Source organism: Lemur catta, chromosome 8 (assembly GCF_020740605.2).
Source record: "Lemur catta isolate mLemCat1 chromosome 8, mLemCat1.pri, whole genome shotgun sequence".
NCBI classification, from domain to species: Eukaryota; Metazoa; Chordata; class Mammalia; order Primates; family Lemuridae; genus Lemur; species Lemur catta.
Window position 1 is genome coordinate 29236462 of NC_059135.1, and position 19327 is coordinate 29255788.

General features: G+C 35.2%; 2 protein-coding genes across 2 annotated transcripts in view; one reads left to right on the forward strand and one right to left on the reverse strand.

The window, feature by feature from the left end:
* Positions 1-565: 565 nt before the first annotated feature.
* The window catches only part of LOC123643865 (cytochrome P450 20A1), a 42359-nt gene continuing 23597 nt past the window's right edge, over positions 566-19327 (reverse strand). The window contains exons 7-13 of the mRNA XM_045559688.1: positions 15211-15326; positions 14251-14305; positions 11347-11467; positions 4622-4733; positions 3379-3443; positions 978-1067; positions 566-852 (exon numbers count right to left, since the gene is read on the reverse strand). Of these exons, the coding sequence (XP_045415644.1) occupies positions 702-852; positions 978-1067; positions 3379-3443; positions 4622-4733; positions 11347-11467; positions 14251-14305; positions 15211-15326 (710 nt within the window). The 3' untranslated portion in view covers positions 566-701. The remainder of the gene's footprint in view (positions 853-977; positions 1068-3378; positions 3444-4621; positions 4734-11346; positions 11468-14250; positions 14306-15210; positions 15327-19327) is intronic.
* LOC123643866 (dnaJ homolog subfamily A member 1-like) lies at positions 5569-7302 on the forward strand. Its single transcript, XM_045559689.1, has one exon. The coding sequence runs from the start codon at positions 5693-5695 to the stop codon at positions 6881-6883; it is 1191 nt and encodes a 396-aa protein (XP_045415645.1). The 5' UTR covers positions 5569-5692; the 3' UTR covers positions 6884-7302.

The following is a 19327-nucleotide window of genomic DNA, read 5'->3' on the forward strand; positions in this document are numbered from 1 at the left end:
ACAAAAAGGAGTTAGGATTTTGTTTCTATTTTATGAATATTCTGAAAACATGATTCTCCAACTTGTACAGAAAATTTCTTTCTTCAAGAATATTCATTTGAGGCTGAGCACAGTAGCTCAGGCCTATAATCCTAGCACTCTGAGAGGCTGAGCCAGGAGGATCACTTGAAAACCCCATGTCTATAAAAAATACAAAAATTAGCCAGGCATGGTAGAGCATGCCTGCAGTCCCAGCTAGTCAGGAGGCTGAGGCAGGAGGATCACTTGAGCCCAAGAATTTGAGGTTGTAGTGAGCTATGATGACACCACTGCACTCTAACCAGAGCAACGGAGCAAGACTCTGTCTCCAAAAAAAAAAAAAAAAAAAGAATATTATTTGAGAGATCAAACTAAGAAAAAGAATATGAAAATAAATAATGGCACAGAAAGTGATAAAAAGAATTAAAAGTAGAAAGCTAAAGCTTCTCATTAAAATTATCAATATATTGGTGCATTGTAGCAGCACTGTAACACTCCACTAAGTATAGATGTATATCATGAATTAAGAAAACATGATATATAAAAATCCAATTTTACATAATGAAGTATTAATAGGTATTGATATTACAAAATGATACTTGGTTTATAAAAGGATTCAACACACATTTTATAAATGGTTATTTTCCTCAGTCTTTTTAACAGGGATTTAAACTGTATAAATTTTAATCTCTCTTTGAGATAGTAATCCAAGCTTCTTCCCTTGATGATGTTACCAGTTCATACTTTGTTTCAATAACTTGTCCCTCCACAGAAAGTAGGTGCAGTCTCTTCACCAATACACTCAGGAGTACTGTGGTCACCATATATGCAAACCTAGATAGGAAGAAAGTCAACTAGTTACTAAAGATTAAAAATTATACTTCTATTACATAGATTGCTCATTCTTATTAACAATGAATTCTAAGTACAGAATCTGGCATCTTTTTCCTTCACTTTACCTCAACTCTGGGCATTCCTGTGTGCCTGAGAATCCAAGTGAGGAGAAAGTTTTCCTTGCTAATTCATCATCAAACCGATCTGGATCAAATCTAAAAAGAAAATTTGAGGTTAATCACAATATAGCACAATATACAATATAAAATCACAAGTTTACATATTGACACTAAAAGAATACAGGTATGTAATAAAGTTAAAAATCTGATCAATATGTGAAACATTTTATATTGCCTCTTCAGTTAAAATTTATTTTCTTTTCCTTATTTTTTTTTTTTTTTGGAGCTAGGGTCTTGCTCTGCTACCTGGACTAGAGTGCGGTGGCATCATCAAAGCTCACTGTAACCTCAAACTCCTGAGTTCAAGCGAACCTCCCACCTCAGCCTCCTGAGTAGCTGGGACTACAGATGCACATCACCATGCCTAGCTGATTTTTCTTTTCTTTTTTTTTGTAGAGATATGATCTCGGCATATTGCTCAGACTTGTCTCCTGGCCTCAAGTGATCCTCCTGCCTCAGCTTCCCAAAGTGCTACAATTACAAAGTGTGAGCCACCACACCAGCCTAAAATTTCTTAAAACTGGGGGCTCCAAAAGAGTTTGAGGCTGCAGTGAGCTATGATGATAAACCACTGTGCTCCAGCCTAGAAGACAGAGCAAGACCCTGTCTCAAAAAAAAAAAAAAAAAAAAGGAGTCTCTAGCCTTAAAATTATACTAATCAATTATATTATACTCGGATTTATTAATAAGTGAGGGAAATGAAGGGGCTAAGAAAAGTTTTTTGTTTACAGAATTTCACTCTGTAAAAAGTCAACTATATGTTTAAACTACAGTTAATCTGTCATCCCTATGGGGTTTATCTTGGTTATATCTATTTCTGTTAGTGTGAGTTGTCTCTCAAGGTACTGACAAGAATAAATCTCTGGATCTTCCACAAAGGATGAGTAAGAAGCTACCCAGCTTCAGAAAGCTTTTCTTTAGCATAAAACACTACCACTTTTACTTCCTATATTTGATTCCTAAAAATGATTTCCACATTATAGCATCTATTCCTTTTCATATTTTCAATTTATAACCTAAATTCTCTGAGTGTTTTGAGGATAGCAATAATGTTAACTGTTATAATGAAGTTCCTATATTTTTCATATTACACTTAAAATTTATCAAAACCTTGGCATTTTTCTACATAAATACTTTTTAGGGTTTTAAAATTTGAAATTTTAGTTATTCATAATTATAGGCATACATTTTTCCTACAAACTATATCTTTAATTTTGCTGTAAAAGCCACTTGGAATATAAAATTACCTAATAATTTTTACTTTACAGCAAATTTTGAAGGACTGCTGTTTGATTTAAGAAATTCCCTTTAATGTCATCATAATATTAAAAAGTAAAATGATAGGAACACTTAGTATACCCATCCTTACGCTCCAGAAGTAGGTTACCTAATATGTAGGTAGGTTACCCATGTCATCTGCCTATGTTGTTAGGTAACCTATGTCATCCATGCCACCAACCTCACCCCCCTGCATTTCACAGTGCGGTTTTACTTCCAATCAACTCAGCATATAACTCTCTTCCAGGGAAGTAAATCCTTCCCCATTATCTTTTAGTTTGTTGGGTTTTTTTTTTGGTTTTTTTTTGAGATAGGGTCTCACTCTGTTGCCTGGGCCAGAGTGCCATGGCACCATCACAGCTCACTGGAACCGCAAACTCCTGGGCTTAAGTAATCCTGCTGCCTCAGCCTCCCGAGTAGCTGGGATTACAGCAGTGTGCCACCACACGTGGCTAATTTTTACATTTTTTGTAGATAGGATCTCGCTATGTTGCCCAGTCTGGTCTTGAACTCCTGGCCTCAAGCAATCCTACCTCAGCCTCCCAAAGTGCTAGTATTACAGGCATGAGCAACCTTGCCCAGACACCTGTTACCTTAAAGCACATTTTACTGGATCCCCATCTAGGAGGCAAACAGCAGTAGCTTTGTTCTTTACCTTTTCCCTCCCTTGCCATTCACACACATAACATACATATACACTACAACTATTTTCTGAATTGTACTAAAGAGCTTAATAGTTGCAAGAGAACAACAGAAGAAAATAGAAACTGCATGAGCGATACCCACTTATCAACAAAAGAATGCCAATCTATTGAAATTAAAGGACAGTTATAGAGATCAGGCAATTAAACAAATCTTAGGATAGAAATGGTAATAAAAGAGACAAGGAGTAGCAGATTCATGGAAGAGAAAAAGCAGTAAACTGAAGATACAAAGGGGAGGCAGTGGCTTTCTTTTGTTGTAGCATTGCCACATATTGAATTTTCTCCTCAAAACCTAGAAGAGGAATGCATAACATACAAACACATAAAAATCAACAATCACAAAGACAATGACAGATATTTCATACTTGTATGGTGATGGCCAAACATTAGGATCCTGAAGTACCACACCAAGGGCATAAAGGACAAGGGTCTGTGAAAAAAATCAGTCGTTAGTCAAGGCCTAACAGAGACAAAACACTCCCAGAAAGCCAACGTATCCTACATTGCTTTTAGTATAGATAAAATAATAGAAGAAAAGACAGGCCATCATTTTGTTGATCTTACAATGGGGAAGGCCTCCCTGAGCATGTCACAAAATCTGGAAGCTTACAGGAATAACAGACTTAGCTATATGAAAATTAAAAACCTATACCCAGTTAAAACAAACAAACAAAAAAACCCACCATAAGCAACAGTTAAAGGTAACTAACAGATAGGAAAAAATATTTGCCATATAACCAAGAGAGTTTTATATAACATACAAAAAAACATAAGCTCACTAGAAAGAAAAATGAAAATTACAAAGAGATAATTCAAAAGAAAAAATACAAACTGTTAATGTATGTGTGAATAGTTGTTCAATCTCTTCAATGATCAGGGAAAAGCAAACTAAAATAATGGGATTCACAAAATATGTATAAGACTCAAAAGTCCTAAGACTCAAAAGTCCGAGATGGTAAGGATTTGGAGAGAAAAAGCATTTTCATACATTGTTGCTAAAAGTATAAATTGCCTTTTAGAGGGCAATTTAAATACAACATACACATGGACTCTAACCCAAAAATCCCATTTCTAAGACTCTACTCAGTGCCTATACAAGTACATAATTTGTAATAATAAAAAATTAATGTCAATCTAAATTTTCATTAGTGGGGACTGCTTAAATAAATGATGGTACATCCATACAATGGGATATTAAGTGGCCATTAAAAATAACGAGTTGGATCTGTATCAAGTGCCAGTTGTACTAATAGCCATGATACACTCAATAAAATAATAAAGAATATATGAAGAGTAACTTTTCACATGTAAATTGTTTTTAAAATACATACATATGTGTGTGTGTATACACATACACATAGTGATATAAATACAAAGAAATAGGTCTACAAAAACACATAGTGAAGTGTTAGAAGTAATACCTGTGGGGAAGAAAGACTTTTATATTGCTTGAACGTCAAAGTTATTACTTTATAATTAAAAGGATTGTATCTTTGATTTAATAATGAATAGCATTTATTGGGCACTGTAGACAATAAACTTTTAAATACATACCGAAAGTGTTGAGAATAACTGAATAAGTTATTAAATATATCAAATGTTTCCTACCTCTCTGGGAATAATAAATTGGTCAATTTTTCCTTCAATATCTTGAAGCTGGGCAGAAACCGGGGTCAGTTTGGCAGTCCGAACAGTTTCACAGAGTACATGCCGACAATACCTGTTTAAAAAAAATGTTTTAAAGATATTTTTTGGGGGAGAGACAGTCTGAAATGTGCACACATTTAAAAAATGTCCTTCATCAACTTCTCAAATCTTCCTAACATGAAATAGTTCCATCATAATTTTTATCTTAAAGATATGCTATATATTAAAGATATACAAATTCCAGGTGGATAAAGATTTAAACAAAGAAAAATACTTCTAAAAGTACCAGAACCAGAACATAACTCAAAATAATATTTTTACAATTTTTAATAGAAAAGTCCTTCATTTTTAGCATGACACACTGACAGAAAGCATAAAGAAATATATAAATAATCTAACTACAAAAACATTTTGTTTATATATTTGTAAACATGAGAAAAATTAAAAGACAATTAGGAAAAATATTTTCAGTAAATATATCCTTAATGTATAAAAGTGCTTTTAAAAAAGATCTATAAAAGCTTTTTTAAAAAGGTAATAAAAGCTCTTTCAAAGTAACTAAAATAATCAAATACCCTAATAGAAACATAGAAAATATAAAAAAGCAATTGAAGAAAAAATACAAATGGTCTGGAGATACATAAAATGATACTCAACCTAATTAACAATTTAAAGATTGTCAATCAAAGCATCTTATTTTTACTTGCTAGATTGACAAAGATGAAAAAGAATGACAACAGATATCACTAATAAAAGATGGAGGAAGGCTAGGCACAGTGGCTTATGCTTGTAATGCCAGCACTTTGGGAAATGCTGAGGCAAAAAGATCACTTGAGGTGAGGAGTTCAAAACCAGCCTGGGCAACATAGTGAGACCCTGTCTCTACAAAAAAATTAAAATTAGCTGGGCATAGGGAACTTTCCAGAACGCTCGGTGAGAGGCGGAGGAGCAGCGGCTGCCCAAGCTGCGCACAGCTACTCACTCCTTCCCGCTCCTCCACATCGGCCTCAGCCCGCTCACCGGCTGTAGAAAATGGTGAAAGAAACCACTTACTATGATGTTTTGGGGGTCAAACCCAATGCCACTCATGAAGAGTTGAAAAAGGCTTATAGGAAACTGGCGTTGAAGTACCACCCTGATAAAAATCCAAATGAAGGAGAGAAGTTTAAACAGATTTCTCAAGCTTACGAAGTACTCTCTGATGCAAAGAAAAGGGAACTATATGACAAAGGAGGAGAACAGACAATTAAAGAGGGTGGAGCTGGTGGCGGTTTTGGCTCCCCCATGGACATCTTTGATATGTTTTTTGGAGGAGGAGGAAGGATGCAAAGAGAAAGGAGAGGTAACAATGTTGTACATCAGCTGTCAGTAACCTTAGAAGATTTATATAATGGTGCAACAAGAAAACTGGCTCTGCAAAAGAATGTGATTTGTGACAAATGTGAAGGCCGAGGTGGTAAGAAAGGAGCAGTAGAGTGCTGCCCCAATTGCCAAGGTACTGGAATGCAAATAAGAATTCATCAGATAGGCCCTGGAATGGTTCAGCAAATTCAGTCTGTGTGCATGGAGTGCCAGGGCCATGGGGAACGGATCAGTCCTAAAGATAGATGTAAAAGCTGCAATGGAAGGAAGATAGTTCGAGAAAAGAAGATTCTAGAAGTTCATATTGACAAAGGTATGAAAGATGGCCAGAAGATAACATTCCATGGTGAAGGAGACCAAGAACCAGGACTAGAGCCAGGAGATATTATCATTGTGTTAGATCAGAAGGACCATGCTGTTTTTACTCGACGAGAAGACCTTTTTATGTGTATGGACATACAGCTGGTTGAAGCATTATGTGGCTTCCAAAAGCCAATATCTACTCTTGACAACCGAACCATAGTCATCACCTCTCATCCAGGTCAAATTGTCAAGCATGGAGATATCAAGTGTGTGCTAAATGAAGGCATGCCAATTTATCGTAGACCATATGAAAAGGGTCGCCTAATCATCGAATTTAAGGTAAATTTCCCTGAAAACGGCTTTCTTTCTCCTGATAAACTGTCTCTGCTGGAAAAACTCTTACCCGAGAGGAAGGAAGTAGAAGAGACTGATGAAATGGATCAAGTAGAACTGGTGGACTTTGATCCAAATCAAGAAAGACGGCACCATTACAATGGAGAAGCATATGAGGATGATGAACATCATCCCAGAGGTGGTGTTCAGTGTCAAACCTCTTAATGAGGCCAGTTAATGATACTTCACTGCTGGCATTTCATGTGCAGTAGTGAATGAGTGAAAGACTCTAATCGTAATATGCTCACTACTTGCTATTGTTTTTCTTTTAATATTCAACTATAGTAGTGTTTTAAAAGTTAAATGAATAAATGCAAATATAAAAGATCTGACTTTGCCCTGTATGTACGATGACTTCAGTGTGCAAGGTGAAATTTAATACCTGTAAAAATTACTTTAAAAAAAAGTTCCCTTAGCGTTTGTTAGGCTAAACCTTGTAATTGATTTGAGCTATGTATGTGGACAAGCTTAGACTGAAATGCTAGGTGTATGTATTGGCTTCATGTATGACCCTTCATTGTTAAGCTATGAAATTAAAACTCTGTATTTAACTGGCAATCAGAAAAAGAAAACTTAAATTTGTAGAGATGTGTTGGTCTGTGTAGTTAATTTGTATTAGGTGGGATTCATTGTGATGCCTCTGCATTTATTTTGCCTCAACTGTTACTTGAAGATGGCATACTATATAATTTAGCCTGTGGTATCAGTGATAGAAAAGATGCCTTTCAAAAGAAGAAGTTTATCATAATATGCTGCTTCTTGAGGGCTTGCACTTCTAGAATTGCATTCCCTCTGTGCCATCCATATATAATATATCCATAGATATGTAACTTGACCAGTCCTGGTTATTTTTTCCTTCTTCTCTTTGGACCATGACAAGCCCCTGAGTAGTAACTTCCAGAAATGGATAATTTAGAAGTGAAGAGACCTTTACATGGAGAAGTAATTTGCATGCATAATATAGGAAGGTCTTCCTTAGGTATGTTACAGGCTTACTTTAAACCATTTGACTTATGCTCCAAAGTAACTGTAATTTAATGTTGGTAGTATAACAAATGATGAATAGCTTTAATTGTATGTTTAAAAGTCTCATCGATGTGTTCACATGCTTAAATCTGGGTATCAGAATATAAGCAGTTCTTGAAATGTAAAAAAAAAAAAAAAAAAATTAGCTGGGCATAGTGGTGCATACCTGTAGTCCTAGTTACCTGGGAGGCTCAGGCAGGAGGATCACTTCAAGCCCAGGAGTTCGAGGGCAGTGAGCTGTGATTGTGTCACTGCACTCCTCCAGTCTGGGTGACAAGAGTGAGACCTTGTCTCTTAAATAAACAATTAAAAAACAAAAAAGATGGAGAAAAAGGGCCAGGTGTGGTGGCTCATGTCTGTAATCCCAGCACTTGGGAAGGCTGAGGTGGGAGCATTGCTTGAGGCCAAGAGTTTGAGTAGCCTGGGTAACACAGTGAGACCTCTGTCTCTATAAAAAATTAGCCAGGTGTGGTGGCACATGCCTGTAGTCCCAGCTATTTGGAAGGCTGAAGCAGGAGGATCACTTTAGCTCAGGAGTTTGAGGTTGCAGTGAGCTATGATTTCACCACCACACTCCAGCCTCGGCAACCGAATGAGACTCTGTCTCAAAAAGAAAAAAATAAAATGGAGAAAAAAGACACTTTCATATCTAGTTGGTGGAAGTATTAGTACAACCTTTCTTTTTTTTTTTAATAGCACATTTTTATTTCTTATTCTTTAATTCCTTGTCATATAGTGGACCTGTGTTGGTACAACCTTTCTTCTTTTTTTTTTTTGTGGGGGATGGGTAAGGCGCAGGCAGTAAGCCTGGCACCCTAGCCAGGCCCCGGTACAACCTTTCTGAAGCATAATTTGGCAATATATATTAAACTATTAAATGTGTATCACAATGAGAAGAATAAAAGCTAAAATGTACTGTAATTTTGCCATGAGTCAGTGCACTTAAATACTTTATATGCAGTCATTTCATCTTTACAAGAATCCCATGGATGCATTATTCTAATTTTACAAATCAAAATTAGAGGCAATTGTTTAACATCACACGGCAGGTAAACGGTGTTGACAGGATTGAAACCCATGCTTGTCATACTCCTCACTCCCTCATCTTAACTGCTGTCCCACTGCATATACCTTAAACTATACGACCTTATTTTACAGAAATAATTGGAAATACCAGCAAAGATGTAAGCATAGAAACATTGTTTATAATGTCAAAAACCAACAAAAACAAAAGAGGAAACATCCTTCCTTCCTTTCCTCTGAACAAATATTGATTGGGTAACTACTACATTTGAAGGACTGTGCTAGATACTGTGCTACAATAGTGAACAAGACAGATATCATCAAAGAATTCAGAATCTATTTGGCAGGGGGAGAGAAAGTGGAGAGGACATAAAGGATGAACAATTAAAAAAGCACAGTAAATGTTATGATAAAGGAAGTTCAGGGTATTATGGGAACACATGGCAGAAGCACCTAATCCAGGGAAAGGGCTTTGTAGAGAAATAAACACCTAGGCTGAGACCTGCCCCCAGCAAAAGAAAAAAACCAAAATACACCAAAACTGAAGTTAGCCAGAGGAGAGAGGAAAAGAGAATCTATACCGAAGAATAGTCTATGCAAAAGCTAGGAAATAACAAAGAGTGCTGTGCCTTCAGAGAAACAACACATTCAGTATAGCTGAATCCAAGGCTACGAACAGGTACAAGTAATGAGAGATAAGGTGGGAAACGTATGTAAGGCCCAGCTCTTGAAATGCCTCATAAGCTATGTTAGGGAGTTTAAACTTTATCTTAAGAGTAATCGGAAGCCACTGAAGGATTTTAAATTGGGGAGTTACCTAATCAGATGTGACTCTCCAGATGTAGAAAGATCACTAGCTCAGTGATTCTCAACTTTGGATACACATTAGAATCATCTGAGAAGCTTCTGAAAACTTCTGATGCTCAGAGATTGTGAATCAATTGGTTTGGGGTTGGCCCTAGGTATATCTGTATTTTTAAAGCACCCTAAATGATTGCAGCGTGCAGCCCAGGGCTCCAGCAGCAATTTGGAGAATGGATTGGAGAGGAGCAAGAGCCAAAGCTACTGAAGTATCTTAGTCAAGGTGATTGATGGTAATATGAACTAGAGTGGGGGCAACGGCAAAGGCCTGAAAAAATTCATTGGAAATTAGAATCAACAGAACTTGATCATTGATTGGATGTAATGAAGTCACTACACATGAGAATACTATCCACAAAATATTTACAGAAAAAAAATTGAATTTTCAGAAGAGTTATGTTTTATATTTTAAAATGTTTTTTATTTTTTGTTTTATATACATGTGTATGTGCACAGAAAAATAGCAAAGATAGATAACAATTGTTATCTCTTAGGATACATTTACAAAGTACCTTCACTTTCTACTTCATACACTTCTATATTATAATATAAAACTTCAAAACAGAGCTAGTATTACTTTTTTCGTTTTTTGTTTCTTACTTTTTCTTTTTTATTTTATTTTACATTACTTAAAATTTAAAAAAAGCAATATTCAATGTAATAAATAAAACTTCCAACATTACAAAGACTCTGAAACAGAAGTTTCCTTGTGAAACCCACCGCTTCTAGCTCTTCCCAATAGCTATCGCCCTGTATTCTTTTCTGTAGCTGAAATACGCCCCAAGGTAGGATTGCTTGCTACCCAGTCTCAGACTTCTAACCCCTGAGCAGTCATAGCTGCTATTTTTTAAAATCTTTTCTTTACTAAGGTATTACTTACATACAATGAATCTATTTTACCTGTACAGTTTGATGAATTTTAGTAATTGTATAAAAGTATGTAATAACCACCACAAGCAAGATATACAACAATTCCCTTACCCTAAAAATTTTCTTCATGCCCCTTTGTAGTTGATCCCCTCCCCATTCCTAGCCCCAGACAACCACCAATCTGCTTAATATCACTATAGTTTTATCTTTTCTACAATTTTACATAAAAGAAATCATACAGTAAGCAGTATTTTGTGTCTCGCTTCTTTCATCTAGCATAATGAGATTTATCTGTGTTGTTGTATGTATTGCTATTGTGTTCCTTTTATTACTTAGTAGTATTCCATTGTATGGTTATACCACAATTTGTTTATCTATTTATCAGTTGCTGAACAGTTGAACTGCCTCCAATTTTTGGCTATTATGAATAATACTGCTAGGAACATTTGCATATAGGTCTTTGTGTGGACATGTTTTCATTTCTCTTGGAATGAAATTCCTAGGAGTAGAATTGCTGGGTCATATGGTGAGCATATGTTTAACTTTATAAGAGCCTACCATACTGTTTTCCAATGTGGCTATACTATTCTGTATTCCCACCAACAAAGTATGAGTGTCCCACTGCTTGACATCACTGGTACTATTTTATACAGACTAATTTAAAGGTTTCCCACAGTACATTATGATTTTGTAAAACAGGTTAAATTATCTATTAAAATCTATATGTAAATATTTTAAGTCCTATGAAAATATATAGTTTTCCTAGGTAGTCACATTAGTTTTATAATAAATAAATCAGTTCAAATTTACCTTTTAATGATCTCTTCTTCCTTTTATTGTGTTCTTACCTGAGCTGCTCAATTTTCTCTGGAGTAACAGGACCATTCCCCAAAACCTGGTTTATCTCTTCATATAGTTTTTTTTGAACTTCTTCACAGGTGGTTAAAAAACAGATTGCCCAGGTACACACTAGGTGAAAAATTATATTAATAACAATGAAAATAGCTAACTCATGGTTTGCATATAGAATTTAAAACAAAATTAAAAAACAAATGGCTTAGAGTGGGGTTTTATATATGCATTTTTTCTTCTGATATAAGATACATAAATACTACCAAAGAGTAAAACGAAATTCTTCACAGGATTGTATTTTATTGAATGGAACGTGAATATTTACAGAATGGTGCCCAAAAGAGAGTGGAATTTGGATGTTTTCTTTCTTTAAACTGGCAAGTAACTGAAGCCACTTAATACATTTTACCTTAGGTAAAAGTTAGGATAATAAACTTCCTATCTGTGGGAGTGTTCAATGTTGGTGATAGTGATGGATTTATCTGGTTCATTCAACCTTGCAAAATAAAAAAACTAATTTATCAGTTCACTTAGGAGCACTAATGAAATGATTCATACAAATCAAAGCAGCAGGAGATTTACCTATAAATCAATATTCTAAATTTTTTACTCAATGGTAAATACACTGGCTCAAAAACTATGACTGGTTATTGCTTAGGACCATGGTTCTCAAACATCACCCAGGAGTTGGCTGATGCTACAACTCACATCCACAGATTGTGACTCAGTACATTTGGGGTGAGGTCCCGGCATTTGTACTTTTAACAAATGCAGTACCATAGTTATTTGGATTAATACCAAAATTGGAAGATCACTGGCTCATGGCTTACCTTAAACTGATTTATGGATTATATTCAGTGAGGAAATGAAAATATACGATGAAAATAAAACAGAGGAAAATGAGTAGTTATATTTCCTTTAGGGACCCACTGGGATTATAATTACTCAAAAAATGCAATAATTTGGATATATCTCTTTCTCTAGAATATGCTTAAACTGACACCATCTGTAGCTCTACTGTTTCCAGGTCACAAATACTTCTTCATATGCTTATAGTAACTTCTACCTTTACTTATCAATGATTTCTTTTCTGAGCTAAGAGCTGACTTAAATTTGTCTCAGTTAATTTTTTAAGAAGTTTGCCAGAATCAACTATTACCCATATTATTATCACTAAAATCAATAGCTACTTGCTACTCAATTATTTTGATAAATTTCTCACATTCAGAATTCACAAAAAGCATATGAGTGACTGCCTGTCCTTAACTTTTCCCTATATATGCTGCTTCTTCATTATGGCTTTTGAGTGAACTATAGAATTTCTATTTCACAAGGGGTGTGAAAATTTGTGTAGTGTACAATATGTATGTAATACAATTTTATAATATATAGTAATATATACCTGAAGAATTTAGCACAAGGATTTGCATAAAGTAGTCACTCACATACCCTGCTTGACTATATTATCACTTAAAATTAATAAAACTATATAAGCTTAATAATCTCAAACATCGGTTCTTCTGTAGAACTCCATTAAAAAGGATAACTGGAAATAGCTTAAAAATGTGATTTTTAAGCCATCTAATGTCCTTTAAATATAATACTGAATCAGATACAATTTTGTGGAGGTCATCTAGAACTAAACTCTTATTTTAGAAAAGGAGAAAAATGCAGAGATAAGTATCTTGCCCAAGGTCAATACATGGCAAACTAACCTTAGACTTTAATTAAGGTTTCCTGCCTATCTTATCTCTCTAAAATTTCAGAGATACCTTAAGAAATAAATAACTCATATGCAAAGAAATAGAAATACTCTTAAAATCTCCCTAAAAACTGAAAATAAGATTAAAATGTTAATTTGATCTTGGAAACAGTCACTTTTTCTAGTGTCCAGACCACAACTGATTCAGAGTTTTTGAAAGTCTTTAGCGAAGCCATATTTTTGATTTAATACATTTTTAAAACAAGTAACCATTTTAAAATTTTATTTATTTCCTTTTTTTTTAAATGGGATCTTGCTATATTGTCCAGGCTGAACTTGTACTCCTGGGATCAAGAGATCCTACTGCCTCAGCCTCCTGAGTAGCTGTGACTATAGACGTATCCAGTAACTCAGCATTTTTTTAAAAGGTCAAGTATGTTATTTTTGACATATGCTTACCTAAATTCCATTTTATATAATATCTGGACATCTCTAGATGTCAAAGAAAAAACTTTTAAGTTTACGTTTCTACTCACCATCTTAAAGAAAACTTCCTCAAACAGAAAGAGCTATAAATGAAATCCTCCAAGTGAACGTAAATTTTCTATATTTTAAACTGATGTCCTAATACTTCTTTCAAGCATTTTTATTGTAATATATTTTTATGTCTATAAAAATATTTTTATGAATACTGTATAAATGAATGGTACTCCACTAATCTAAACACCAGTGAGGAAACTTAGAAACACATCACACATTTTAGAATTTTAAATAAAAATCACCTTTGATTCCACCAAGAGAGGAGTTCTTTTAAATCATGATTTCTATGGCCTATATCTTCTGTTGGTAGACCTTAATAATAACAGACTGGCTTGGAGTCAAAGTGAAAAGCAGCAGCAGGAAATGGAAAAGCTCACTGCTCCAGTTGGAAATGTGTCAATAGCAGTTCATTTTAAAGGCACTAACTAGAATTCACAATCAATAAAATGTGTCAAGAAATTTATGGTAATTTTCAGAGGCAGTATCAAGCACTTTGGGGTAAAAAAAAGGCACCTGTGTGAATCAAGCCTTTAAAATAAGAATAAAAAAGAGGTAAGGGAAATTATAAAGAGGTCTTGCAGTGTTCCCTTTATTTTAGAATAGCTTCACCCTTGTGTATTTTGTAATCCATCTGAAAGAGAACTCAATTTATACTTACATTTTGCAGTTATTATGCAACCGGCCAGAGAAAATATCATACTGTCTTCTATGATCTAGGAAACAAAACTAAGTTTAGAAAGTGTGAAATGCAAGGGCCTAAATTAAGCCCTGCTAAAATAATCTATAGAGTATAAAATTAGGGTCAGTGAAAGGAAAAAAGTATATTATTTCTTTATGATGTTTTAATTAAAACAAAATCTGTATATGAAAACCAACCTAAATACTGCACTGCTTTTTGTGTGTATGTCTATTTTTTATTGATATATCACAGTTACACATATTTTGGGGGTACATGTGACATTTTGGTACATGTGTACAATGTGCAATGATCAAATCAGGGTTATTTCTTGCTAGTATTATTGGTTTATGATACACTTTGGCAAACAGATTGGCTCAGTCCTATATTTCTGACTTGGCGTGGTGCAAAAATAAAGCCTCAGAACAATGGAGAAGATCCTACTACTGTCCTAGAAGGCTGATTCAATTTCTGCACCAAAACACACCCAGAAAATCACTTCTGGCCACAAGGACTTGCATGTGTAGAGTGAGGCAGAAGATTCCCACAGTGAACAGATATGGCAATAATGATTCCATTCCTGTCTTTTGCCTGACAACACCACCAATGCAGTGGTGTGCTGATGTGTACTGTGGATAAGCCAAACTGCCATACCTGGTCATGCAGGTACAGTGACTTAGTCTATAAAGGCTTATACAACTTCTTCTTTTATAACCAGAGCATTTTAGTTCAATATTTGCTTACCCAAATATAAAATAATATACAGATGCTTCAACGAGCTAAATAACAGGAGACTAAGTGCTTATACTACTTATGATGTACAATAAAAGAGAAGAGAAGCCATTGAATTCTAGGAAGGTATCTGGACTAAAGTAAATAAAAAGCACACTGTGTACATGTGTGATTATTTTTTATTTGATAAACATTTGACAATCATATCACCTGTTCGTCATTAAGGTTCCCCTGTACTAAGGAGTCAACGAAAATATGCTGACCAAAGTTCCTTCCTTTTCGTTCCTTTATGATTTTCTTTAAAATAGATTCCAGTTGCATAAGGGCTTAGAGAAGAAAAACAAAATGATTTAGAATCCAATCATTTGTGGAGATTGAACTTTTTAAAAATAATTCTGCACAATGTTATCATATAAAGAATAAAACTTTCAAAGTTAGCAACCAACAATAAAGAAAACTAATTTATAATTTTCTGTTCCTCCTTTTTGCTAAATTTAACATATGTACAAAAAAGTGCACAAAACATATAAGCACAGTTTAAGGAATAATTATAAAGCAAACATCTGAATCATCATCACCCAGGTCAAGAAGTAGAACAATGCCAGCACCTTATAGGCCTCCAAAACACATAAACCTCTCTCATGATATCATCCACCTTCCTTCTAAATTCTGTCTGCTTAACTCCACTTCTTCTCCCAAACCAGTCATCACGCATGTAGGGACAGAAACAGATGTGGAATAATCAGAAAAGTGAATTTCTAAAACCTGAAAGTTATAAATAACTGATACCCAATGGTCAATAAAATTATCCAAAGATCCATTTCTTACTTGACTTATCACTTCACCGATGATGTTGATAACTTACTCTCCAGGAAACATTTTTTCATGTAGCTCCCAGGACTCCATGCTCCCCTAAATTCCACACTTCCTTCCCACTTTGCTGCCTGCTCATTCTCAGTCTTCTTTTTTGATTCCTTCTCGTCTCTTGACTTAATTATGGAATGTCCAAGCACAGGGCTCAGTTTTTGGACCTCTTCTTTTTTTCTATCTATATTCACTACCTTGGTGATCTCCAGTCTCAAGGCTTTAATACAATCCATGTACTGAACACCTCCAAATTTATATCTCTAGTCAAGACTTCTTTCCCCTGAACTCCAGACTCATACATCTAACAACAAACCTGGCATCTCCACTTGGATGTCTGAAGCATACCCAACATACTGAACTCTTGATCTTTCCCCCTAGAACTGAATCTTCCCAGTCTTTCCCATCTGACTTCCTAATAACCTCATTTTTCAACTACTCAGGCCTAAAACCTTGGTGTCTCCCTCTCTCTTATACTCCATATTTATCTGTCAGCCAATGTTGGTGGGTGTATCTTCAAAATACAGAATTACTGTCTTATTCTTCTTTTGTTTTGGTTCTATATTTTCTGTTGCCTGGTCCAAGCCACATTATTTCTCTTGCCTGGTTCATTGCAAGAGGCTCCCAATTGGTCTCCCTGCTTCTGCTCAGGCCCCCTATAGTCTGTTACAGCAGCCAGTGATCCTTTTAAAACATAACTCAGATCTAACTCTGCTCAAAACCTTTCAGTGGCTTCCTATGTCATAGTTAACAACCTACTCAATACAATGGCCTATAAGCCATAAAAAAATCTGTGCCTCTCCCCAATTTTTCTGACCTCATCTCCTTCTGCTCCTCTCATAATTCACTTCAATCCAGCCATGCTGGCCTTCCTGTTGTATCTCAAATATACCAGGAAGAGTCTCACACCTCAAGGACTTTGCAATTACTTTTCCTCTAGATGGAATACTCCTTTGGACATCCAGGTAGCCCCATGGTCAGCATGACTAGTTTCCTCATGTCTTTAAAGTGTTTGCTCAAAAGTCACCTCATTTTGGTGAGGCCTTTCCTAATAATTACTTAAAATTGCAATCTCTTGGTTCATCAAAAAGACAAACAAAATTGATAAACCACTAGGCTAGACTAATCAAGACAAGAAAAGATCCAAAGAAACAGAATCAAAAATGAAAAAGAAGACATTACAACCGATACCACAGAAATATAAAAGATCATCATAGACTATTATGAACAATTATATACTCAAAAACCAGAAAACCTAGAGGAAATGGATAAATTCCTGGAAACATACAACCCCCCAAGAATGAAACAAAATGAAATAAAACTCCTGAACAGACCAATAATGAGTAGTGAGATTGAATCAGTAATAAAAAATCTCCCCTGCCAAAAAGGCTCAGGACCAGATGGATTCACAGCTTAATTCTACCAAAAATACAAAGAAGAACTAATACCAATCCTAAAACTATTCCAAAAATTCAAGGAGGAGGGAATTCTCCCCAAACCCATTTTATGATGCCAGTATCACCCTGACACCAAAGTCAGGAAAGGATGCAACAAAAAAAGAAAACTACAGACCAATATCCCTGATGAACAAAGATACAAAAATCCTCAACAAAATATTAGCAAATTGAATCTAATAGCACATCAACAAGATAATATACCATGATCAAGTGAATTTTACACCAGGGATGCAAGAGTGGTCCAACATACAAAAATCAATATATGGGGTACCTCACATAAATAGAATTAAGGACAAAAACTATATGATCATCTCAATAGATACAGAAAAAGCATTCGATAAAATTCAGCATCCCTTCATGATAAAAATTCTCAAGAAACTAGGCATTAAAGGAATATAACTCAAAATAATAAAGGCCATATATGACAAACCCACAGCCAACATCATATGTAACAGGGAAAAGTTGAAAGCATTCCCCCTAAGAACTAGAATAAGACAAGGATACCAGCTTTCACCATTGTTATTCAACATTGTATTGGAAGTCCTCACCAGAGCAATCAGAAAACAGAAAAAATTAAAAGGCATCCAAATTGGAAAAGAGGAAGTCAAATTATCCCTATTTGTTGATAATATGATCTTATGTCTAGAAAACCCAAAGACCCCACCAAAAATCTCAGATTTGATAAATGAATTCAGTATAGTTTCAGGATATATAATCAATGTACAGAAGTCAGTAGCAATTCTATACACCAATAATGATCTAGCTGAGAACCAAATCAAGAAGGCAATCCCTTTTACAATAGCTACCCCAAAAAATCCCAAAAAAACCTAGGAAAATATTTAACCAACAAGGTGTATGATCTCTATAAGGAAAACTACAAAACACTGATGAAAGAAATTGTAGATGACACAAATGAATGGAAAAACATCCCAAACTCATGGATCAGAAAAATTAATATTATTAAAATGACTATACTGCCTAAAGCAATTTACAGGTTCATTGCAACACCTATCAACATCTTCGGGAGGTTGAGGTGGGAGGATTGCTTGAGGCTAGGAGTTTGAGACTAGCTTCTCTACAAAAAGTAAGAAAATAGCCTCTCAAGTAGCTAGGTCTACAGGCACACGCCACCTCAAATAACTGTAGTCCTAGCTATTCAGGAGGCAAAGCAGGAGGATTGCTTTGGTTGAGCCCAGGAGTTTGAGGCTACAGTGAGCTATGATCATGCAACTGGCCTCTAGTCTGGGTAACAGAGTGATACCCTGTCTCAAAAAACAAACAAACAAACAAACAAACAAAACCCAATAACAACAACAAAAACCCCAAACCAATGTCATTTTTCACAGAATTAGAAGAAACAATTCTAAAGTTCATATGGAACCAAAAAGGAGGCCAAACAGCCAAAGTAATCTTGAGTGAAAAGAACAAAGCATCCCATTAACTGACTTCAAATTATACTACAAAGCTGTAGTAATCCAAACAACACAGTACTGGTATAAAAACAGACACTTACGTGAATGGAACAGAATAGAGAACCTAGAAATGAAGCCACATACAGCCAACTGATCTTTGACAAAGTCAATAAGAACACACACTGGGGAAAGGACACCTTTTTTAATAAATGGTGCTGGGAAAACTGGATTGCCATATGCAGAAGAATGAAACTGGACCCCTACCTCTCACCATACACAAAAATCAATTTATGAAGGATTAAAGATTTAAGTGTAAAACCTGGAATTATAAAAATACTAGAAGACAACTGAGGGAAAACTCTCTGGAAATTGGTCTAGGCAAAAAAAATCATGAGTAAGACCAAAAGCAAATGCATCAAAAACAAAAATAGACAAATGGGACTTAAACCAAAAAGCTTCTGCAAAGAAAAAGAAACAACAGAGGGAACAGACAACCTGCAGAATGGCAGATAATATTTGCAAACTGCATGTGACAAGGGGACTACTCTTCAGAATTTACAAGGATAGTAAACAAAACGAACAACTTAACATCAA